This window comes from Petromyzon marinus, chromosome 69 (assembly GCF_048934315.1).
Source record: "Petromyzon marinus isolate PM22_M1 ecotype Great Lakes invasive population chromosome 69, UKy_Petmar_22M1.pri1.0, whole genome shotgun sequence".
Taxonomy (NCBI): Eukaryota; Metazoa; Chordata; class Hyperoartia; order Petromyzontiformes; family Petromyzontidae; genus Petromyzon; species Petromyzon marinus.
The window spans coordinates 4,157,002-4,184,600 of NC_133735.1; the positions used below are offsets into that span (position 1 = coordinate 4,157,002).

The following is a 27,599-nucleotide window of genomic DNA, read 5'->3' on the forward strand; positions in this document are numbered from 1 at the left end:
GGTGAGACACCCTGTCTCTGGAGGTGAGACACCCTGTCTCTGGGGGGTGAGACACCCTGTCTCTAGGGGGTGAGACACCCTGTCTCTGGGGTGAGACACCCTGTCTCTGGGGGGTGAGACACCCTGTCTCTAGGGGGTGAGACACCCTGTCTCTGGGGTGAGACACCCTGTCTCTGGGGTGAGACACCCTGTCTCTGGGGTGAGACACCCTGTCTCTGGAGTGAGACACCCTGTCTCTGGGGGGTGAGACACCCTGTCTCTGGGGTGAGACACCCTGTCTCTGGGGGGTGAGACACCCTGTCTCTAGGGGGTGAGACACCCTGTCTCTGGGGTGAGACACCCTGTCTCTGGGGGGTGAGACACCCTGTCTCTAGGGGGTGAGACACCCTGTCTCTGGGGTGAGACACCCTGACCCCTGGGGGGGGTGAGACACCCTGCCCCTGGGGGGTGAGACACCCTGTCCCTGGGGGGTGAAACACAATGTCTCTGGAGGTGAGACACCCTGTCTCTGGGGGGTGAGACACCCTGTCTCTGGGGGGTGAGACACCCTGTCTCTGGGGTGAGACACCCTGTCTCTGGGGGGTGGGACACCCTGTCTCTGGGGGGTGGGACACCCTGTCTCTGGGGGGTGAGACACCCTGTCTCTGGGGTGAGACACCCTGTCTCTGGGGTGAAACACCCTGTCTCTAGGGGGTGAGACACCCTGTCTCTGGGGGGTGAGACACCCTGTCCCTGGGGGGTGAGACACCCTGTCTCTGGGGGGTGAGACACCCTGTCTCTGGGGGGTGAGACACCCTGTCTCTGGGGGGTGAGACACCCTGTCTCTGGGGTGAGACACCCTGTCTCTGGGGGGTGAGACACCCTGTCTCTGGGGGGTGAGACACCCTGTCTCTGGGGTGAGACACCCTGTCTCTGGGGGGTGAGACACCCTGTCTCTAGGGGGTGAGACACCCTGTCTCTGGAGGTGAGACACCCTGTCTCTGGGGGGTGAGACACCCTGTCTCTGGGGTGAGACACCCTGTCTCTGGGGGGGTGAGACACCCTGTCTCTGGGGGGTGAGACACCCTGTCTCTGGGGTGAGACACCCTGTCTCTGGGGTGAAACACCCTGTCTCTAGGGGGTGAGACACCCTGTCTCTGGGGGGTGAGACACCCTGTCCCTGGGGGGTGAGACACCCTGTCTCTGGGGGGTGAGACACCCTGTCTCTGGGGGGTGAGACACCCTGTCTCTGGGGGGTGAGACACCCTGTCTCTGGGGGGTGAGACACCCTGTCTCTGGGGGGTGAGACACCCTGTCTCTGGGGGGTGAGACACCCTGTCTCTGGGGGGTGAGACACCCTGTCTCTTGGGTGAGACACCCTGTCTCTGGGGTGAGACACCCTGTCTTTAGGGGGTGAGACACCCTGTCTCTGGGGGGTGAGACACCCTGTCCCTGGGGGGTGAGACACCCTGTCTCTGGGGGGTGAGACACCCTGTCTCTGGGGGGTGAGACACCCTGTCTCTGGGGGGTGAGACACCCTGTCTCTGGGGGGTGAGACACCCTGTCTCTGGGGGGTGAGACACCCTGTCTCTGGGGGGTGAGACACCCTGTCTCTGGGGGGTGAGACACCCTGTCTCTGGGGGGTGAGACACCCTGTCTCTGGGGGGTGAGACACCCTGTCTCTGGGGGTGAGACACCCTGTCTCTGGGGGTGGTGAGACACCCTGACCCCTGGTCCCCACAAGCCTCTGCCGGGTGCCGGAGTCTGTGGGGAGCGGTGGGGCAGCGGTTAGTGCAGCGTTAACCCGGCAGATGACCCTCGTGTTTGGCTGCTGCTACAAACGTGGTGACGACGATGACGACGATGATGACGATGACGACGATGATGACGATGACGATATCAGCCACGTGATGATGATATCAGCCACGTGATGATGATATCAGCCACGTGGCTAAGCTGCGATTATGTGCGATGGGCCGGGCCAGGATCGATTCTGCAAAAGGGCGACTTCCCCGTTGCCTGCTGCAAATATAAAATTGTTGTTTACACGGCACTTGCCCCAGCCGCCCGTGAAGGCTACGCCGTGGTGGAATTTTGTCTTTGTCTCTCTTGCAGGCGTCTTGCATACAGCGGTCGTGCTGATCACAGACATGTGTGAGCGTAGTCCAGACACGCTCACTCACTTCCGCAAGGTAATTTACACTCACACTCGCACACACTCACACACACAGACACACACACTCACACACACACACTGACACAACAACCGCCATTCGCCACTAAGTGGCGGTGACGTCACCACGACGCTTGTGCCAGGCTATGTGCACCCTGAGGCCACGTGAAGTGTCGAACGCCCGCTGGCAGGAGGTCACGGGGCAGACCCAGGTGCTACGGGTCGACTGACTGAGATGAGTGGCTGATGCACCACCTGTGCCCCCTACTGTGCCAACCTGCTGTGCTTAAGCCACCCGGCGCTCCGCTCGTTGTTGTGAGCGTCGTTCCTCCGCCCTCCGTTGTTGTTGGAGGGCGACTGCCTCCAACTGCCCAGCAGTGTCCTTCACGAGCCTCCTCCACAGAGGCCGATCTTGACACCGCTGGTGCCGGTCATCGGCAAGTCCACTCAGCTCCACGTCCTCCTGTACCACATCACTCCATCTCTTCTCTAGCCCGTGCCACGCCCGTTTAGCCCCCTCGATCCGGCCGAACAAAAGCTGTTTCGGCATGCGGTGGCTGGGCATGCGGGCTACATGACCCAGCCATCGCAGCCTTGCCTGCCGGAGGAGCTTACCGATGGGACCTTGCCCAGATTTTTCAAGGATTTGTGAGCTCCTCACACAATCCAGTCTGGTTAAACCCAGGATGGATCGTAGGCAGGCCAGCCTAAATGTTTCTAACTGGTGAAGATGTTCCATTAGGGGGGTCCACGTTTCGCAAGCGTAGAGAAGGAAGGGAATGACCATGGCCGAGAAGACCTGAAGCTTAGTGCGGAGCGACAGACCAGGTAGCTTCCACACAGCGTTACGCAACCGATGAAAAGATATTGCCGCTCGACTGATTCGGAGTGAGACCTCTGCTGTTAAACTGGAGCCGGTCATAAGCACACTGCCCAGGTCTGGGAAACTCTCCACTCCACAACTGCCCCATCACCGATTGGGAGTTGTGGGGGTGGAGTGTCCGATGGTACAAAATACCCAGGCAGGTGCTTAGTTTTGGTGGGGCTGATGGTAAGGCCCCATCTCTTAGTGGCACGCTCCAGTCTCAGCAGCAGCGTCTCCAACTCCTCCTCTGAATGAGCAGCTATTACCAAATCATCGGCATACATAACGTGGTTGAGCAATAGGGAGCCATCCCTTGACCGCACCCGGGCATCGATCAGCCTCCCATTATATCTGTATCAAATGGAGATTCCCCCGGTACAGCTATTGAAGGCTTCACGAACTACGTGGTCAAAATAGATGTTAAATAATGTGGGAGCCAGAGGACATCCCTGTCGCACCCCAAGGTGTACAGGGAATGGCTCTGACTCCCGGCCACGTAGTTTTACCCGGGCCCGCTCACCATCTTGAAGGTCCTTAATGATCGTGAGCAGAGGGTCAGGGACTCCAAAAGCACGAAGAACAACCCAGAGCCCAGGCCTACTGATGGTATCATAGGCCTTGACCAGGTCAATAAAGCAGATGTAGGTCTTGTTGGAATTCCCTACACCTCTGCTGTAGCAGACGGACAGAAACTATGGCATCTGTGCAGGACCGCCCTTTCCTGAAACCGCATTGGGGCTCCGCAAGCCTTTCCTCAGCGTGCCTGGCAAGGCGATGTTGAATAATGCTTGCCAGGACCTTTCCCAGCACACTGAGGAGTGAGATGCCCCTGTAGTTGTTACAGTCTATGCGGTCCCCCTTAAAGAGGGGGACCACCAGGGCATCCTTCCAATCCTGCGGAACCCGTCCAGTGGTCCAGACTGTTGTTATGATGTCATATAGGGCAGTCTGTGCACAAACGCCACCCTCCTTCAGCATTTCGCTTGGGAGATCATCTCTACCCGGTGCCTTTCCTGGTCTCAGACTCCGGATCGCCCTCAGTACTTCCTCAACAGATGGTACTTCAGCCAGCCACTCACAGGGGGTGACTTCTTCCAATATTTGAGGCACTGCAGCCTCGGCAGGGTCATCCTCACTTTGTGCCACGATGTTTTCCTGGCTGAGGGATTTTCCCTCCCCCAGGACCTCACAGAAATGCTCAGCAAATCTGCAAACCTGTTCCTGGGGGTTGGAGATTGGATCAACGTTTTTTCCCCTAATGATGGTAATAGGTGTGGCGCTGCAGGTTACTTTTTTGATGGAGTTAAATAGAGATTTGTGATCGCGGGCCACTGAGGCAGACTCCATCTCCTCAGCAACCCGCAACCACCACCCATCCTTGCAGCGCCTCACAGCTCTCCGAACCTCTGAGCGAAGGCTGCGGTAAGCCTCCTCATTCTCTGACGTGGGATTCTGTAGCCGATGACAGTGGGCCTGTCGCTTTTTCTCAACCATCCTGAACACCTCCTCTGTCAGCCAGGGTCTCTGGGGAGGTCTGGACCACGTACCCAAAGCAGCCATTGCAGCTGCATGAGTCACAGTCCTAAACCTCGCCCATTTACCCTCGACATCAGGAGGAGTGAGGGACGATGCCAATCCCAGCCGCAAGCGATGATGAAATTCTCGCTTGCAACTTTCATCAGATAACTGAGACCAGGCCACTTTAGGTTGGAATGGGGTCCTGGGTGTACACCCACCACCGGAGTGGAAGAATGGCAGGCACATCTTACAGATGACAAGTCGATGGTCAGAGGGCAGATCAGCTCCACGGTAGGTCCTGGTGTCAAGGACATGGGCTCGCATCCGCTGGTCCGTCACTATGTAGTCCAGCAGATGTTCTTGCTTGGACCCGGCATGCATCCATGATGTTGTGTGGATGCGCCGATGCCGGAACAGCGTGTTGGTAATTACAAGCCCATGGGCTGCACAAAAATCTAGCAGCCTCCTACCGTTGTTATTGAGCTGATCTGGCCCATGCCCTCCAATCACTCCAGACCAGGTGCCAGTATCATGACCAACTCGGGCATTGAAGTCACCCAACATGATGACTCTATCCCGAGGGGCCACTTTAGCCAGCACCTGTGACAGGAGGTCATAGAAGGCATCTGACTCACTGGCTTTGCCTGCATCCCTCCACTGATGTTCGTCTTCGGTGGGGGCATAAGTAACCACGACCACCACTCCTCGCCTCCGGTTGATGGGAAGGCGAGCCCAAAGTAGCCTGGGGCTTACAGCTTCCCACACCTCACCGCCACGCTCCCACGCCCCCTTAATTATTTTGTTCAGAAGAAGAGCCACACCCTGTTGTTTGGCAGTCTGCTGCCCCGAGTAGAGGACTGTCCACCCCTCATGGTGGCAGGAGCCAGAACCGGTCCACCGGACCTCCTGAATGCCACAGAGATCCAGGGGGTACCGGTCCAGCTCTCGACAGAAGAGTGGCAGCCTCTCCTCCGCAGTGAGCGTTCGAACATTCCACGTGGCCACCCGTAGTGGTTTTTTGTTGTTTCTGGAGGAGCCCCGAGGGTAGGGATTCAATCTCCTGGCTCCGCCAATTGGGGCTTGGCCAGGAGACGTCATGGACGCCTGTCCCCCCGGGGCCTCCGGCACGGGCTTATTAGTTACATATTTCAGTTTAACTTGTGGTGTAGTGGTAATTAATTGAAGGTGGAGGGATTACCAGCCCCTCGCACCCGTCCAGACTGACACAGACATACACACAGACACTGACACACAACAACAACAACAACAACCGCCATTCGCCACTAAGTGGCGGTGACGTCACCACGACGCTTGTGCCAGGCTATGTGCACCCTGAGGCCACGTGAAGTGTCGAACGCCCGCTGGCAGGTGGTCACGGGGCAGACCCAGGTGCCACGGGTCGACTGACTGAGATGACTGGCTGATGCACCACCTGTGCCCCCTACTGTGCCAACCTGCTGTGCTTTAGCCACCCGGCGCTCCGCTCGCTGTTGTGAGCGTCGCTCCTCCGCCCTCCGTTGTTGTTGGAGGGCGACTGCCTCCAACTGCCCAGTAGCATCCTTCACGAGCCTCCTCCACAGAGGCCGATCTTGACACCGCTGGTACCAGTCATCGGCAAGTCCACTCAGCTCCACGTCCTCCTGTACCACATCACTCCATCTCTTCTCTAGCCCGTGCCGCGCCCGCTTAGCCCCCTCAATCCGGCCAAACAAAAGCTGTTTCGGCATGCGGTGGCTGGGCATGCGGTCTACATGACCCAGCCATCGCAGCCTTGCCTCCCGGAGGAGCTCACCGATGGGACCCTGCCCAGATCTTTCAAGGATTTGTGAGCTCCTCACACAATCCAGTCTGGTTAAACCCAGGATGGATCGTAGGCAGGCCAGCCTAAATGTTTCTAACCGGCGAAGATGTTCCATTAGGGGGGTCCACGTTTCGCAAGCGTAGAGAAGGGAGGGAATGACCGTGGCCGAGAAGACCTGAAGCTTAGTGCGGAGCGACAGACCAGGTAGCTTCCACACAGCGTTACGCAACCGATGAAAAGATATTGCCGCTCGACTGATTCGGAGTGAGACCTCTGCTGTTAAACTGGAGCCAGTCATAAGCACACTGCCCAGGTATGGGAAACTCTCCACTCTCTCCACAACTGCCCCATCACCGATTGGGAGTTGTGGGGGTGGAGTGTCCGATGGTACAAAATACCCAGGCAGGTGCTTAGTTTTGGTGGGGCTGATGGTAAGGCCCCACCTCTTAGTGGCACGCTCCAGTCTCAGCAGCAGCGTCTCCAACTCCTCCTCTGACTGAGCAGCTATTACCAAGTCATCAGCATACATAACGTGGTTGAGCAATAGGGAGCCATCCCTTGACCGCACCCGGGCATCGATTAGCCTCCCATTATATCTGTACCATATGGAGATTCCCCCGGTACAGCTATTGAAGGCTTCACGAACTACGTGGTCAAAATAGATGTTAAATAATGTGGGAGCCAGAGGACATCCCTGTCGCACCCCAAGGTGTACAGGGAATGGCTCTGACTCCCGGCCACGTAGTTTTACCCGGGCCCGCTCACCATCATGAAGGTCCTTAATGATCGTGAGCAGAGGGTCAGGTACTCCAAAAGCACGAAGAACGACCCAGAGCCCAGGCCTACTGATGGTATCATAGGCCTTGACCAGGTCAATAAAGCAGAGATGTAGGTCTTGTTGGAATTCCCTACACCTCTGCTGTAGCAGACGGACAGAAAATATGGCATCTGTGCAGGACCGCCCTTTCCTGAAACCGCATTGGGGCTCCGCAAGCCTCTCCTCAGCGTGCCTGGCAAGGCGATGCTGAATAATCCTTGCCAGGACCTTTCCCGGCACACTGAGGAGTGAGATGCCCCTGTAGTTGTTACAGTCTGTGCGGTCCCCCTTCTTAAAAAGGGGGACCACCAGGGCATCCTTCCAATCCTGCGGAACCCGTCCAGTGGTCCAGACTGTTGTTATGATGTCATATAGGGCAGTCTGTGCACAAACGCCACCCTCCCTCAGCATTTCGCTTGGGAGATCATCTCTGCCCGCTGCCTTTCCTGGTCTCAGACTCCGGATCGCCTTCAATACTTCCTCAGCAGATGGCACCTCAGCCAGCCACTCACAGGGGGTGACTTCATCCAATATTTGAGGCACCGCAGCCTCAGCAGGGTCATCCTCACTTTGTGCCACGGTGTTTTCCTGGCTGAGGGATTTTCCCTCCCCCAGGACCTCACAGAAATGCTCAGCAAATCTGCGAACCTGTTCCTGGGGGTCGGAAATTGGATCACCGTTTTTTCCCCTAATGATGGTAATAGGTGTGGCGCTGCAGGTTGACACACACACACTGACACACACACACTGACACATACACACTGACACACACTGACACATACACACTGACACACGCACACACACAGACATGTGTCACTCACTTCCGCAAGTTGCGTTACACTTACTCTTTGGTTCTATTGGGTAAAGTCACGTAGGTGAAAAATAAAATAACAAAAATCACGACGTTTCGACCACAACACAAGCGGCCTTCATCAGGTGAAGGGACGAGACTGTCTGGAGGACAGCGCTGGAGTGAAAAAGCCACGCTCAGATCACGACCTTTAAGCTGTGTGAGAAGAAACAAAGCGCCTTGACAAAGGAATTAGCATATAATTTAGCATTGAAATGGCTGAGTGATTAGCTTGTGACTGGTCACAGAAATGGCTGTTAAAGTTAAAGCATACACATCCGCAGAGGCACCCCTTGACAAAGGAATTAGCATAGAATTTAGCATTGAAATAGCTAAGTTAAAGCATACACATCCGCAGAGGCACCCCTTGACAAAGGAATTAGCATCGAATTTAGCATTGAAATAGCTAAGTTAAAGTATACACATCCGCAGAGGCACCCCTTGACAAAGGAATTAGCATAGAATTTAGCATTGAAATAGCTAAGTTAAAGTATACACATCCGCAGAGGCACCCCTTGACAAAGGAATTAGCATAGAATTTAGCATTGAAATAGCTAAGTTAAAGTATACACATCCGCAGAGGCACCCCTTGACAAAGGAATTAGCATCGAATTTAGCATTGAAATAGCTAAGTTAAAGTATACACATCCGCAGAGGCACCCCTTGACAAAGGAATTAGCACAGAATTTAGCATTGAAATAGCTAAGTTAAAGTATACACATCCGCAGAGGCACCCCTTGACAAAGGAATTAGCATAGAATTTAGCATTGAAATAGCTAAGTTAAAGTATACACATCCGCAGAGGCACCCCTTGACAAAGGAATTAGCATAGAATTTAGCATTGAAATAGCTAAGTTAAAGCATACACATCCGCAGAGGCACCCCTTGACAAAGGAATTAGCATAGAATTTAGCATTGAAATAGCTAAGTTAAAGCATACACATCCGCAGAGGCACTCCTTGACAAAGGAATTCGCATAGAATTTAGCATTGAAATAGCTAAGTTAAAGTATACACATCCGCAGAGGCACTCCTTGACAAAGGAATTAGCATAGAATTTAGCATTGAAATAGCTAAGTTAAAGCATACACATCCGCAGAGGCACCCCTTGACAAAGGAATTAGCATAGAATTTAGCATTGAAATAGCTAAGTTAAAGCATACACATCCGCAGAGGCACCCCTTGACAAAGGAATTAGCATAGAATTTAGCATTGAAATAGCTAAGTTAAAGTACACACATCCGCAGAGGCACCCCTTGACAAAGGAATTGGCATAGAATTTAGCATTGCACTTGCCCCTTACAGTCTGTGAAGGCTACACCGTGGTGGGCGGATCTTTTGTCTTTGTGCGTAGCTGGTTCCACAATTGGTGCGGATCCTCAAGAACCTCATCATGTCCGGCTACTCGCCGGAGCACGACGTGTCTGGAATCAGCGACCCCTTCCTGCAGGTGAGAGACGTGGCACCCGCACCGCACCGTAGCAGCGGCAGCCATCACACCGCTCACTCACTCACCACACCACTCAGTCACTAACCACACCACTCAGTCACTCACCACACCACTCAGTCACTCACCACACCAGCCACTCACTCACCACACCACTCAGTCACTCACCACACCAGCCACTCACTCACCACACCACTCAGTCACTCACTCACCACACCACTCACTCACTCACCACACCACTCACTCACTCACTCACCACACCACTCACTCACTCACTCACCACACCGCTCACTCACTCACCACACCACTCACTCACTCACCACACCACTCACTCACTCACCACACCACTCACTCACTCACTCACCACACCAGCCACTCACTCACCACTCACTCACTCACCACACCACACCACTCACTCACCACACCATTCGCTCACTCACCACACCACTCACTCGCTCACTCACCACGTCACTCACTCACCACCCACTCACCACACCACTCACTCACCACACCACTCACTCGCTCACCACACCACTCACTCACTCACCACACCACTCACTCACTCACCACACCACTCACTCACCACACCACTCACTCACTCACTCACCACACCACTCGCTCACTCACCACACCACTCGCTCACTCACCACACCACTCACTCACCACACCACTCACTCACTCACTACACCACTCACTCACTACACCACTCACTCACTCACCACACCACTCACTCACCACTCACTCACTCACCACACCGCTCACTCACCACACCACTCACTCACCACACCACTCACTCACCACACCACTTACTCACTCACCACACCACTCACTCACCACACCACTCACTCACCACACCACTCACTCACTCACCACCCACTCACTCACCACACCACTCACTCACTCACCACACCACTCGCTCACTCACCACTCACCACACCACTCACTCACTCACCACACCACTCGCTCACTCACCACCCACTCACTCACTACTCACTCACTCGCTCACTCACCACACCACTCACTCACCACTCACTCACTCACTCACCACTCACTCACTCACCACACCACTCACTCACCACACCATTCACTCACCACACCACTCGCTCACCACACCACTCGCTCACCACACCACTCACCACACCACTCACTCACCACACCACTCACTCACCACTCACTCACTCACCACTCACTCACCACACCTCTCACTCACCACACCACTCACTCACCACTCACTCACTCACTCACCACTCACTCACTCACTCACCAGACCACTCACTCACCACACCACTCACTCACCACACCACTCACTCGCTCACCACACCACTCACTCACTCACCACGCCACTCACTCACCACACCACTCACTCACCACCCCCTCACACTCACTCACCACACCGCTCACCACACCACTCACCACCCCCTCACCACCCACTCACCACCCGCTCACCACCCGCTCACCACCCGCTCACCACACCACTCACCACTCACCACCCACTCACCACACCACTCACCACCCACTCACCACACCACTCACCACCCGCTCACCACTCACTCACCACCCACTCACCACCCGCTCACCACCTGCTCACCACCCGCTCACCACTCACTCACCACTCACTCACCACCCGCTCACCACCCGCTCACCACCCCCTCACCACACCACTCACCACCCACTCACCACACCACTCACCACACCACTCACCACACCACTCACCACACCACTCACTCACCACACCACTCACCACCCACTCACCACCCGCTCACCACACCACTCACCACACCACTCACCACCCCCTCACCACACCACTCACCACCCACTCACCACACCACTCACCACACCACTCACCACACCACTCACCACTCACTCACCACCCACTCACCACCCGCTCACCACACCACTCACCACCCACTCACCACACCACTCACCACACCACTCACCACACCACTCACTCACCACCCCCTCACCACACCACTCACTCACCACACCACTCACCACACCACTCACCACCCGCTCACCACTCGCTCACCACCCGCTCACCACCCGCTCACCACCCGCTCACCACTCACTCACTACACCACTCACCACTCACTCACCACCCCCTCGCCACCCACTCACCACTCACTCACCACCCCCTCACTCACCACACCACTCACCACCCACTCACCACACCACTCACCACCCCCACACCACACCACTCACCACACCACTCACCACCCCCTCACTCACCACACCACACCACTCACCACACCACTCACCACCCCCTCACCACCCCCTCACCACACCACTCACCACCCACTCACTCACCACACCACTCACCACACCACTCACCACCCACTCACCACACCACTCACCACCCCCTCACCACCCCCTCACCACACCACTCACCACCCACTCACTCACCACACCACTCACCACCCCCACACCACACCACTCACCACACCACTCACCACCCCCACACCACACCACTCACCACACCACTCACCACACCACTCACCACCCACTCACCACTCACCACCCCCTCACCACCCACTCACCACCCCCTCACCACCCACTCACCACTCACTCACCACTCACTCACCACACCACACCACTCACCACACCACTCACCACTCACTCACCACCCCCTCACCACTCACTCACCACCCCCTCACCACCCACTCACCACTCACTCACCACCCCCTCACTCACCACACCACACCACTCACCACACCACTCACCACACCACTCACCACTCACTCACCACCCTCCTCACCACTCACTCACCACCCCCTCACCACCCACTCACCACTCACTCACCACCCCCTCACTCACCACACCACACCACTCACCACCCACTCACCACACCACTCACCACCCGCTCACCCTCCTCGTGTAGGTGAGGATTCTGAGGTTGCTGCGCATCCTTGGCAAGAGCGACGATGAAGCGAGCGAGGCCATGAACGACATCCTGGCTCAGGTGAGAGAGAGAGTGTGGGGGAGTGGGAGAGTGGGGGAGTGAGAGAGAGTGTGTGAGTGAGAGAGTGTGAGAGTGTGAGTGAGAGAGTGAGAGAGAGAGTGAGAGAGTGTGAGAGTGAGAGTGTGAGAGTGTGAGAGAGAGAGTGATAGAGAGTGAGTGAGTGAATGTGAGACTGTCAGAGTGAGAGAGTGAGACAGTGAGAGAGTGAGACAGTGAGAGAGTGAGACAGTGAGAGAGTGAGACAGTGAGAGAGTGAGACAGTGAGAGAGTGAATGAGCCCTGTGCCCACCTGCCCATTGCTTCACCCGTCACTCCCTCCCTCCTCACCCCCACACCCCTCACCCCCCCACCCCTCACCCCCCCGCCCCTCCCCCCCCCGCCTCCCACCCCCCGCCCCCCACCCCCCTCCCCCCCCCGCCCCCCACAGGTGGCGACCAACACAGAGACGAGTAAGAATGTGGGCAACGCCATCTTGTACGAGACGGTGCTCACCATCATGGACATCAAGTCGGAGAGCGGCCTGCGGGTGGGCGGCACCGCCGGGGTCACGGGGGGGTCACGGGGGGGTCACGGGGGGGTCACGGGGTGGTGGGGGTCATGGTGCAGTGGGGGTCACAGTGCGGTGGGGGTCACGGAGGGGGAGGGGGGTCACGGGGGGGTCACGGAGGGGGAGGGGGGTCACGGAGGGGGGGTCACGGAGGGGGTCACGGAGGGGGGTCACGGAGGGGTCACGGAGGGGTCACGGGTGGCGGGTTGGTAGCGTAGATGATGTTGGTGATGGTCGCGATGATGATGATGATGTTGTTGATGTTGTCATTGATAATGATGTGACGTTATCGGTGACGGTGATGGTGACGGTAACGGTGACGTTATCGGTGACGGTGACGGTAACGGTGATGGTGACGGTGATGGTAACGGTGATGCCATCGGTGGTGCCAGCGCAGGTGCTGGCCGTCAACATCCTCGGCCGCTTCCTGCTGAACAACGACAAAAACATCCGGTGAGCTCCGAGTTCACGGGGTCATCTGCATACATTAGCATACATTAGCATAAATTAGCATGTTTTGGCATACATTAGACCACATTAACACGTATTAGCATATATCAGCATGCCTCGCCATACATTGCACATTACCATAAATTACCTTCCCCCCCCACCTACCCCCCCCCACCTACCCCCCCACCTACCCCCCCCACCTACCCTCCCCCCCCCCCCCACCTACCCCCCACCTACCCCCCCCCCCCACCTACCCCCCCCACACCCCCCCCAGCTACGTGGCCCTGACGTCGCTGCTCAAGACGGTGCAGACCGACCACAACGCGGTGCAGAGGCACCGCAGCACCATCGTGGACTGCCTCAAGGACCCCGACGTCTCCATCAAGAGGTGGGGGCACCCCTGGGGGGCGGGGGGGGTGGGAAGGGGTGGGGGGAGGGGAGGGGAGGGGTGGGGGTCGTCGGTGGATGAGATGGACCCCTGGTGGTGGAGTCTATGGGTCAGGTGGTGGGTCAGCTGGTGGGTCAGCTGGTGATTGGTGGAGTCTTTGGGTCATTTGGTGGGTCATTTGGTGGGTCTTCTGGTGGGTCAGCTGGTGATTGGTGGGTTCTATGGGTCAGCTGGTGGGTCAGCTGGTGATTGGTGGGATCTATGGGTCAGCCGGTGGGTCAGCTGGTGGGTCAGCTGGTGATTGGTGGAGTCTATGGGTCAGCTGGTGATTGGTGGGGTCTATGAGTCAGCTGGTGGGTCTGCTGGTGATTGGTGGGGTCTGTGGGTCAGCTGGTGGGTCAGCTGGTGGGTCAGCTGGTGGGTCAGCTGGTGATTGGTGGGGTTTGGGTCAGCTGGCGAGTCAGCTGGTGATTGGTGGGGTCTTTGGGTCATTTGGTGGGTCAGCTGGTGGTCAGCTGATGATTGGTGGGGTCTTTGGGTCAGCTGGTGGGTCTGTTGGTGATTAGTGGGGTCTGGGTCAGCTGGTGGGTCAGCTGGTGATTGGTGGGGTCTTTGGGTCAGCTGGTGGGTCAGCTGGTGGGTCTGCTGGTGATTGGTGGGGTTTATGGGTCAGTTGGTGGGTCAGCTGGTGGGTCAGCTGGTGATTGGTGGGGTCTATGGGTCAGCTGGTGGGTCATTTGGTGGGTCAGCTGGTGGGTCAGCTGGTGATTTGTGAGGTCTAAGGATCGGCTGGTGGGTCGGCTGGTGATTGGTGGGTTCTTTGGGTCACCTGGTGGGTCAGCTGGTGAGTCAGCTGGTGATTGGTGGGGTCTTTGGGTCAGCTGGTGGGTCAGCTGGTGGGTCAGCTGGTGATTGGTGGGGTCTTTGGGTCAGCTGGTGGGTCATTTGGTGGGTCAGCTGTAAGGTTAGCAGGACCCCAGTTCTATTCCATTTCTCACGGCCACCGACCAACATTGATGACGATTATATCTGTGTGTGTGTGTCTGTGCGTGTGTGTCTGTGCGTGTGTCTGTGCGTGTGTCTGTGCGTGTGTCCGTGTGTGCGTGTCTGTGCATGTGTGTCCGTGTGTGCGTGTCCGTGTGTGCGTGTCTGTGCACGTGTGTCCGTGTGTGTATCCGTGTGTGCGTGTCTGTGTGTGTGCGTGTCTGTGTGTCCGTGTGTCCGTGTGTGCGTGTCTGTGTGTGCGTGTCTGTGTGTGCGTGTCTGTGCATGTGTGTCCGTGTGTGCGTGTCTGTGTGTGCGTGTCTGTGTGTGCGTGTCTGTGCACGTGTGTCCGTGTCTAACGTGTGTGTGTCCGTGTGTGCGTGTCTGTGCATGTGTGTCCGTGTCTAACGTGTCTGTGCATGTGTGTCCGTGTGTGTATCTGTGTGTGTCTGTGTGTGTGTCTGTGTGTGTGTCTGTGTGTGTCCGTGTGTGTGTGTCTGTGTGTGTCTGTGTGTGTGTGTCTGTTCTGTGTGTGTCTGTGTGTGTCTGTCTGTGTGTGTGTGTGTGTGTCTGTGTGTGTGTGTGTCTGTGTGTGTGTGTGTCTGTGTGTGTGTGTGTCTGTGTGTGTGTCTGTGTGTGTGTCTGTGTGTGTGTCTGTGTGTGTGTATCTGTGTGTGTGTGTCTGTGTGTGCGTTCCCCCCCCCGCGTGTCAGGCGAGCGATGGAGCTGAGCTTTGCGCTCGTCAACGCGAGCAACGTGCGTGGCATGATGAAGGAGTTGCTCTTCTTCCTCGACAACTGCGAGTCCGACTTCAAGGCCGACTGTGCATCGGGTATCTTCCACTCGGCAGAGAAGTGAGCGGGGGAGGGGATGGCCCTCTCACCCCTCTGTGTGTGCCCGGTGTGTGTGTCTGTGCAGACACACACGGTGTCTACACAGAGACACGGTGTGCGTCTCTGTGTAGACACGGTGAGTGTCTCTCTGTGTAGACACGGTGTGTGTCTCTGTGTAGACACGGTGAGTGTCTCTGTGTAGACACGGTGAGTGTCTCTGTGTAGACACAGTGAGTGTCTACACAGAGACACGGTGTGTGTCTCTGTGTAGACACGGTGTGTGTCTCTGTGTAGACACGGTGAGTGTCTCTGTGTAGACACGGTGAGTGTCTGTGTAGACACGGTGAGTGTCTCTGTGTAGACACGGTGAGTGTCTCTGTGTAGACACGGTGAGTGTCTCTGTGTAGACACGGTGAGTGTCTGTGTAGACACGGTGAGTGTCTCTCTGTGTGGACACGGTGAGTGTCTCTTTGTGTGGACACGGTGAGTGTCTCTTTGTGTGGACACGGTGAGTGTCTCTGTGTGGACACTGTGTGTGTCTCTGTGTGGACACGGTGAGTGTCTCTGTGTAGACACGGTGAGTGTCTCTGTGTAGACACGGTGAGTGTCTCTGTGTAGACACGGTGAGTGTCTCTGTGTAGACACGGTGAGTGTCTACAGAGACACACACACCGTGTCTCTGTGTAGACACGGTGTGAGTGTCTCTGTGTAGACACGGTGAGTGTCTCTGGGTAGACACGGTGAGTGTTTCTGTGTAGACACGGTGAGTGTCTCTGTGTAGACACGGTGTGTGTCTCTGTGTAGACACGGTGTGTGTCTCTGTGTAGACACGGTGAGTGTCTCTGTGTGGACACGGTGAGTGTCTACATAGAGACACACACTGTGTCTCTGTGTAGACACGGTGAGTGTCTGTGTAGACACGGTGAGTGTCTGTGTAGACACGGTGAGTGTCTACATAGAGACACACACCGTGTCTCTGTGTAGACACGGTGATTGTCTCTGTGTAGACACGGTGATTGTCTCTGTGTAGACACGGTGAGTGTCTCTGTGTAGACACGGTGTGTGTCTCTGTGTGGACACGGTGAGTGTCTCTGTGTAGACACGGTGAGTGTCTCTGTGTAGACACGGTGAGTGTCTCTGTGTAGACACGGTGATTGTCTCTGTGTAGACACGGTGAGTGTCTCTGTGTAGACACGGTGAGTGTCTACAGAGACACACACACCGTGTCTCTGTGTAGACACGGTGTGAGTGTCTCTGTGTAGACACGGTGAGTGTCTCTGTGTAGACACGGTGAGTGTGTCTCTGTAGACACGGTGAGTGTCTACAGAGACACACACACCGTGTCTCTGTGTAGACACGGTGTGAGTGTCTCTGTGTAGACACGGTGAGTGTCTCTGTGTAGACACGGTGAGTGTCTCTGTGTGGACACGGTGAGTGTCTCTGTGTGCACACGGTGTGTGTCTCTGTGTGGACACGGTGAGTGTCTCTGTGTGGACACGGTGAGTGTCTCTGTGTGGACACGGTGTGTGTCTCTGTGTGGACACGGTGAGTGTCTCTGTGTGCACACGGTGTGTGTCTCTGTGTGGACACGGTGTGTGTCTCTGTGTGGACACGGTGAGTGTCTCTGTGTAGACACGGTGAGTGTCTCTGTGTAGACACGGTGAGTGTCTCTGTGTAGACACGGTGATTGTCTCTGTGTAGACACGGTGAGTGTCTCTGTGTAGACACGGTGAGTGTCTACAGAGACACACACACCGTGTCTCTGTGTAGACACGGTGTGAGTGTCTCTGTGTAGACACGGTGAGTGTCTCTGTGTAGACACGGTGAGTGTGTCTCTGTAGACACGGTGAGTGTCTACAGAGACACACACACCGTGTCTCTGTGTAGACACGGTGTGAGTGTCTCTGTGTAGACACGGTGAGTGTCTCTGTGTAGACACGGTGAGTGTCTCTGTGTGGACACGGTGAGTGTCTCTGTGTAGACACGGTGAGTGTCTCTGTGTGGACACGGTGAGTGTCTCTGTGTGGACACGGTGAGTGTCTCTGTGTAGACACGGTGAGTGTCTCTGTGTAGACACGGTGAGTGTCTCTGTGTGGACACGGTGAGTGTCTCTGTGTGGACACGGTGAGTGTCTCTGTGTAGACACGGTGAGCGTCTCTCTTGCCCCACTCGTGTAACACCCCTCCCCCCATCACCCCTCCCCCCACCCCTCCCCCCACCCCTCCCCCCACCCCTCCCCCCACCCCTCCCCCCACCCCTCCTTCCACCCCTCCCCCCACACTCCCCCCACCCCTCCCCCCACCCCTCCCCCCACCCCTCCCCCCACCGACAGGTACGCGCCCACCAAACGATGGCACATCGACACAATAATGCGCGTGCTCACCACGGTAAGTGCCTGGCACCACCACAGCCACAGCCACAACCACAGCCAGTTTAACATAACACACACTACTCACACAGAGACCCATAGACTACTCACACAGAGACACATAGACTACTCACACAGAGACCCATAGACTACTCACACAGAGACCCATAGACGACTCACACAGAGACCCATAGATTACTCACACAGAGACCCATAGACTACTCACACAGAGACCCATAGACTACTCGCACAGATACCCATAGACTACTCACACAGAGACACATAGACTACTCACACAGAGACCCATAGACTACTCACACAGAGACCCATAGACTACTCACACAGAGACCCATAGACTACTCACACAGAGACCCATAGACTACTCACACAGAGACCCATAGACTACTCACACAGAGACACATAGACTACTCACACAGAGACACATAGACTACTCACACAGAGACACATAGACTACTCACACAGAGACCCATAGACTACTCACACAGAGACCCATAGACTACTCACACAGAGACACACAGACTCACCACACAGAGACCCATAGACTACTCACACAGAGACCCATAGACTACTCACACAGAGACCCATAGACTACTCACACAGAGACCCATAGACTACTCACACAGAGACACATAGACTACTCACACAGAGACACATAGACTACTCACACAGAGACACATAGACTACTCACACAGAGACCCATAGACTACTCACACAGAGACCCATAGACTACTCACACAGAGACACACAGACTCACCACACAGAGACCCATAGACTACTCACACAGAGACCCATAGACTACTCACACAGAGACCCATAGACTACTCACACAGAGACCCATAGACTACTCACACAGAGACCCATCGACTACTCACACAGAGACCCATAGACTACTCACACAGACACACATAGACTACTCACACAGAGACCCATAGACTACTCACACAGAGACACATAGACTACTCACACAGACCCATAGACTACTCACTACACAGAGACCCATAGACTACTCACACAGAGACCCATAGACTACTCACACAGAGACCCATAGACTACTCACACAGAGACACATAGACTACTCACACAGAGACACATAGACTACTCACACAGAGACCCATAGACTACTCACACAGAGACCCATAGACTACTCACACAGAGACCCATACACTACTCACACAGAGACCCATAGACTACTCACACAGAGACACTACATTCACACAGAGACCCATAGACTCATCACTACACAGAGACCCATAGACTACTCACACAGAGACCCATAGATTACTCACACAGAGACCCATAGACTACTCACACAGAGACCCATAGACTACTCACACAGAGACCCATAGACTACTCACACAGAGACCCATAGACTACTCACACAGAGACCCATAGACTACTCACACAGAGACCCATAGACTACTCACACAGAGACACATAGACTACTCACACAGAGACCCATGGACTACTCACACAGAGACCCATAGACTACTCACACAGAGACCCATAGACTACTCACACAGAGACCCATAGACTACTCACACAGAGACCCATAGACTACTCACATAGAGACCCATAGACTCACACAGAGACCCGTAGACTCACCACACAGAGACCCATAGACTACTCACACAGAGACCCATAGACTACTCACACAGAGACCCATAGACTACTCACACAGAGACCCATAGACTACTCACACAGAGACCCATACACTACTCACACAGAGACCCATAGACTACTCACACAGAGACCCATAGACTACTCACATAGAGACCCATAGACTCACACAGAGACCCGTAGACTCACCACACAGAGACCCATAGACTACTCACACAGAGACCCATAGACTACTCACACAGAGACCCATAGACTACTCACACAGAGACCCATACACTACTCACACAGAGACCCATAGACTACTCACACAGAGACCCATAGACTACTCACACAGAGACCCATAGACTACTCACACAGAGACCCATAGACTACTCACACAGAGACCCATACACTACTCACACAGAGACCCATACACTACTCACACAGAGACCCATAGACTACTCACACAGAGACACATAGACTACTCACACAGAGACACATAGACTACTCACACAGAGACCCATAGACTACTCACACAGAGACCCATACACTACTCACACAGAGACCCATACACTACTCACACAGAGACCCATAGACTACTCACACAGAGACACATAGACTACTCACACAGAGACCCATAGACTACTCACACAGAGACCCATACACTACTCACACAGAGACCCATAGACTACTCACACAGAGACACACACACTACTCACACAGAGACCCATAGACTACTCACACAGAGACACATAGACTACTCACACAGAGACCCATAGACTACTCACACAGAGACCCATAGACTACTCACACAGAGACCCATAGACTACTCACACAGAGACCCATAGACTACTCACACAGAGACCCATAGACTACTCACACAGATACCCATAGACTACTCACACAGAGACCCATACACTACTCACACAGAGACCCATAGACTACTCACACAGAGACACATAGACTACTCACACAGAGACACATAGACTACTCACACAGAGACACATAGACTACTCACACAGAGACACATAGACTCACACAGAGACCCACAGACTACTCACACAGAGACCCATAGACTACTCACACAGAGACCCACAGACTACTCACACAAAGACACATAGACTACTCACACAGAGACACATAGACTACTCACACAGAGACCCATAGACTACTCACACAGAGACACATAGACTACTCACACAGAGACACATAGACTACTCACACAGAGACACATAGACTCACACAGAGACCCATAGACTACTCACACAGAGACCCGTAGACTCACACAGAGACCCATAGACTACTCACACAGAGACCCATAGACTACTCACACAGAGACCCATAGACTACTCACACAGAGACCCATAGACTACTCACATAGAGACCCATAGACTACTCACATAGAGACACATAGACTACTCACACAGAGACCCATAGACTCACACAGAGACCCATAGACTACTCACACAGAGACACATAGACTACTCACACAGAGACACATAGACTACTCACACAGAGACCCATAGACTCACCACACAGAGACCCATAGACTACTCACACAGAGACCCATAGACTACTCACACAGACACACGTAGACTACTCACACAGAGACACGTAGACTACTCACACAGAGACACATAGACTACTCACACAGAGACCCATAGACTACTCACACAGAGACCCATAGACTACTCACACAGAGACCCATAGACTGCTCACAGAGACCCATAGACTACTCACACAGAGACACATACACTACTCACACAGAGACCCATAAACTACTCACACAGAGACCCATAGACTACTCACACAGAGACCCACAGACTACTCACACAGAGACCCATAGACTACTCACACAGAGACACATAGACTACTCACACAGACACCCATAGACTCACACAGAGACACATAGACTACTCACACAGAGACCCATAGACTCACCACACAGAGACACATAGACTACTCACACAGAGACACACAGACTCACTCACATAGAGACACACAGACTACTCACACAGAGACCCATAGACTACTCACACAGAGACCCACAGACTCACTCACACAGAGACCCATAGACTACTCACACAGAGACCCATAGACTACTCACACAGAGACACATAGACTACTCACACAGAGACCCATAGACTACTCACACAGAGACACATAGACTACTCACACAGAGACCCATAGACTACTCACACAGAGACACATAGACTACTCACACAGAGACCCACAGACTCACTCACACAGAGACACATAGACTACTCACACAGAGACCCATAGACTACTCACACAGAGACCCATAGACTACTCACACAGAGACCCATAGACTACTCACACAGAGACCCATAGACTACTCACACAGAGACCCATAGACTACTCACACAGAGACCCATAGACTACTCACATAGAGACCCATAGACTACTCACATAGAGACACATAGACTACTCACACAGAGACCCATAGACTCACACAGAGACACATAGACTACTCACACAGAGACCCATAGACTACTCACACAGAGACACATAGACTACTCACACAGAGACCCATAGACTACTCACACAGAGACCCATAGACTACTCACACAGAGACCCATAGACTACTCACACAGAGACCCATAGACTACTCACACAGAGACCCATAGACTACTCACACAGAGACCCATAGACTACTCACACAGAGACCCATACACTACTCACACAGAGACCCATAGACTACTCACACAGAGACACATAGACTACTCACACAGAGACACATAGACTACTCACACAGAGACACATAGACTACTCACACAGAGACACATAGACTCACACAGAGACCCACAGACTACTCACACAGAGACCCATAGACTACTCACACAGAGACCCACAGACTACTCACACAAAGACACATAGACTACTCACACAGAGACACATAGACTACTCACACAGAGACCCATAGACTACTCACACAGAGACACATAGACTACTCACACAGAGACACATAGACTACTCACACAGAGACACATAGACTCACACAGAGACCCATAGACTACTCACACAGAGACCCGTAGACTCACACAGAGACCCATAGACTACTCACACAGAGACCCATAGACTACTCACACAGAGACCCATAGACTACTCACACAGAGACCCATAGACTACTCACATAGAGACCCATAGACTACTCACATAGAGACACATAGACTACTCACACAGAGACCCATAGACTCACACAGAGACCCATAGACTACTCACACAGAGACACATAGACTACTCACACAGAGACACATAGACTACTCACACAGAGACCCATAGACTCACCACACAGAGACCCATAGACTACTCACACAGAGACCCATAGACTACTCACACAGACACACGTAGACTACTCACACAGAGACACGTAGACTACTCACACAGAGACACATAGACTACTCACACAGAGACCCATAGACTACTCACACAGAGACCCATAGACTACTCACACAGAGACCCATAGACTGCTCACAGAGACCCATAGACTACTCACACAGAGACACATACACTACTCACACAGAGACCCATAAACTACTCACACAGAGACCCATAGACTACTCACACAGAGACCCACAGACTACTCACACAGAGACCCATAGACTACTCACACAGAGACACATAGACTACTCACACAGACACCCATAGACTCACACAGAGACACATAGACTACTCACACAGAGACCCATAGACTCACCACACAGAGACACATAGACTACTCACACAGAGACACACAGACTCACTCACATAGAGACACACAGACTACTCACACAGAGACCCATAGACTACTCACACAGAGACCCACAGACTCACTCACACAGAGACCCATAGACTACTCACACAGAGACCCATAGACTACTCACACAGAGACACATAGACTACTCACACAGAGACCCATAGACTACTCACACAGAGACACATAGACTACTCTCACAGAGACCCATAGACTACTCACACAGAGACACATAGACTACTCACACAGAGACCCACAGACTCACTCACACAGAGACACATAGACTACTCACACAGAGACCCATAGACTACTCACACAGAGACCCATAGACTACTCACACAGAGACCCATAGACTACTCACACAGAGACCCATAGACTACTCACACAGAGACCCATAGACTACTCACACAGAGACCCATAGACTACTCACATAGAGACCCATAGACTACTCACATAGAGACACATAGACTACTCACACAGAGACCCATAGACTCACACAGAGACACATAGACTACTCACACAGAGACCCATAGACTACTCACACAGAGACACATAGACTACTCACACAGAGACCCATAGACTACTCACACAGAGACCCATAGACTACTCACACAGAGACCCGTAGACTACTCACATAGAGACCCATAGACTACTCACACAGAGACACATAGACTACTCACACAGAGACCCATAGACTACTCACACAGAGACACATAGACTACTCACACAGAGACCCATAGACTACTCACACAGAGACCCATAGACTACTCACACAGAGACACATACACTACTCACACAGAGACCCATAGACTACTCACACAGAGACACATAGACTACTCACACAGAGACACATAGACTACTCACACAGAGACCCATAGACTACTCACACAGAGACACATAGACTACTCACACAGAGACCCATAGACTACTCACACAGAGACCCATAGACTACTCACACAGAGACCCATAGACTACTCAAACAGAGACCCATAGACTACTCACACAGACACCCATAGACTACTCACACAGAGACCCATAGACTACTCACACAGAGACCCATAGACTACTCACACAGAGACCCATAGACTACTCACACAGAGACCCATACACTACTCACACAGAGACCCATAGACTACTCACACAGAGACCCATAGACTACTCACATAGAGACCCATAGACTCACACAGAGACCCGTAGACTCACCACACAGAGACCCATAGACTACTCACACAGAGACCCATAGACTACTCACACAGAGGCACATACACTACTCACACAGAGACACGTAGACTACTCACACAGAGACCCACAGACTACTCACACAGAGACCCACAGACTACTCACACAGAGACCCACAGACTACTCACACAGAGACCCATAGACTACTCACACAGAGACACATAGACTACTCACACAGAGACCCATAGACTACTCACACAGAGACCCATAGACTCACCACACAGAGACCCATAGACTACTCACACAGAGACCCATAGACTACTCACATAGAGACCCATAGACTACTCACATAGAGACACATAGACTACTCACACAGAGACCCATAGACTCACACAGAGACACATAGACTACTCACACAGAGACCCATAGACTACTCACACAGAGACACATAGACTACTCACACAGAGACCCATAGACTACTCACACAGAGACCCATAGACTACTCACACAGAGACCCGTAGACTACTCACATAGAGACCCATAGACTACTCACACAGAGACACATAGACTACTCACACAGAGACCCATAGACTACTCACACAGAGACACATAGACTACTCACACAGAGACCCATAGACTACTCACACAGAGACCCATAGACTACTCACACAGAGACACATACACTACTCACACAGAGACCCATAGACTACTCACACAGAGACACATAGACTACTCACACAGAGACACATAGACTACTCACACAGAGACCCATAGACTACTCACACAGAGACACATAGACTACTCACACAGAGACCCATAGACTACTCACACAGAGACCCATAGACTACTCACACAGAGACCCATAGACTACTCACACAGAGACCCATAGACTACTCAAACAGAGACCCATAGACTACTCACACAGACACCCATAGACTACTCACACAGAGACCCATAGACTACTCACACAGAGACCCATAGACTACTCACACAGAGACCCATAGACTACTCACACAGAGACCCATACACTACTCACACAGAGACCCATAGACTACTCACACAGAGACCCATAGACTACTCACATAGAGACCCATAGACTCACACAGAGACCCGTAGACTCACCACACAGAGACCCATAGACTACTCACACAGAGACCCATAGACTACTCACACAGAGGCACATACACTACTCACACAGAGACACGTAGACTACTCACACAGAGACCCACAGACTACTCACACAGAGACCCACAGACTACTCACACAGAGACCCACAGACTACTCACACAGAGACCCATAGACTACTCACACAGAGACACATAGACTACTCACACAGAGACCCATAGACTACTCACACAGAGACCCATAGACTCACCACACAGAGACCCATAGACTACTCACACAGAGACCCATAGACTCACCACACAGAGACCCATAGACTACTCACACAGAGACCCATAGACTACTCACACAGACACATAGAATACTCACACAGAGACCCATAGACTACTCACACAGAGACACACAGACTACTCACACAGAGGCACATACACTACTCACACAGAGACACGTAGACTACTCACACAGAGACCCACAGACTACTCACACAGAGACCCATAGACTACTCACATAGAGACCCACAGACTACTCACACAGAGACCCATAGACTACTCACACAGAGACACATAGACTACTCACACAGAGACCCATAGACTACTCACACAGAGACCCATAGACTCACCACACAGAGACCCATAGACTACTCACACAGAGACCCATAGACTCACCACACAGAGACCCATAGACTACTCACACAGAGACCCATAGACTACTCACACAGACACATAGAATACTCACACAGAGACCCATAGACTACTCACACAGAGACACACAGACTACTCACACAGAGACCCGTAGACTCATCACACAGAGACACATAGACTACTCACACAGAGACCCATAGACTACTCACACAGAGACCCATAGACTACTCACACAGAGACCCATAGACTACTCACACAGACACATAGAATACTCACACAGAGACCCATAGACTACTCACACAGAGACACACAGACTACTCACACAGAGACCCGTAGACTCATCACACAGAGACACATAGACTACTCACACAGAGACCCATAGACTACTCACACAGAGACCCATAGACTACTCACACAGAGACCCATAGTTTGTTTTCCTGTCGGGGCGGTGTTGGCATCGATGGTGGCGGTGGTGATGATTGTGGTGATGACGCTGGCGGTGTTGGTGATGATGCTGGTGATGGTGGTGACGGCGGTGGTTGTGGTGACGGCGGTGGTTGTGGTGACGGTGGTCACGGTGGTGGTGGTGACTGTGGTGATGGTGATGGTGGTGGTGGTGACGGTGGTGGTGACGGTGGTGGTGGTGGTGATGACGGTGGTGGTGGTGGTGGTGACAGTGACGGTGGTGGTGGTGGTGACGGTGGTGGTGACGGTGGTGACGGTGGTGGTGGTGGTGACGGTGGTGGTGGTGGTGACGGTGGTGGTGGTGACGGTGGTGGTGGTGACGGTGGTGGTTGTGGTGACGGTGGTGGCGGTGACGGTGGTGGTGGTGACGGTGGTGGTGGTGACGGTGGTGGTGGTGACGATGGTGATGATGATGATGGTGGTGGTGGTGACGGTGGTGGTGGTGACGGTGGTGGTTGTGGTGACGGTGGTGGCGGTGACGGTGGTGATGATGATGATGGTGGTGGTGGTGACGGTGGTGGTGGTGGCGGCGGTGGTGATGGTTGTGGTGACGACGGTGGTGGTGACGGTGGTGGTGACGGTGGTGACGACGGTGGTGACGACGGTGGTGGTGGTGGTGGTGGTGGTGCTGGTGACGACGGTGGTGGTGGTGGTGGTGACGACGGTGGTGGTGACGGTGGTGGTGACGGTGGTGGGGGTGGTGACGGTGGTGGTGGTGGTGACGGTGGTGATGGTGGTGACGACGGTGGTGGTGGTGGTGGTGACGGTGGTGATGGTGGTGACGACGGTGGTGGTGACGGTGGTGGTGACGGTGGTGGTGGTGACGGTGGTGGTGGTGACGGTGGT

At 53.8% G+C, this 27,599-nt stretch overlaps 1 protein-coding gene across 6 annotated transcripts in view; it reads left to right on the forward strand.

Moving 5' to 3' along the window:
• The window catches only part of AP1G1 (adaptor related protein complex 1 subunit gamma 1), a 76,078-nt gene that overhangs the window by 29,212 nt on the left and 19,267 nt on the right, over nt 1-27,599 (forward strand). For all 6 annotated transcript variants that reach the window (XM_076055006.1, XM_076055007.1, XM_076055005.1 and 3 more), the window contains exons 6-13: nt 2,095-2,171; nt 9,357-9,452; nt 12,325-12,405; nt 12,833-12,931; nt 13,350-13,405; nt 13,677-13,790; nt 15,488-15,628; nt 17,940-17,994. In XM_076055006.1, the coding sequence (XP_075911121.1) occupies nt 2,095-2,171; nt 9,357-9,452; nt 12,325-12,405; nt 12,833-12,931; nt 13,350-13,405; nt 13,677-13,790; nt 15,488-15,628; nt 17,940-17,994 (719 nt within the window). The remainder of the gene's footprint in view (nt 1-2,094; nt 2,172-9,356; nt 9,453-12,324; nt 12,406-12,832; nt 12,932-13,349; nt 13,406-13,676; nt 13,791-15,487; nt 15,629-17,939; nt 17,995-27,599) is intronic.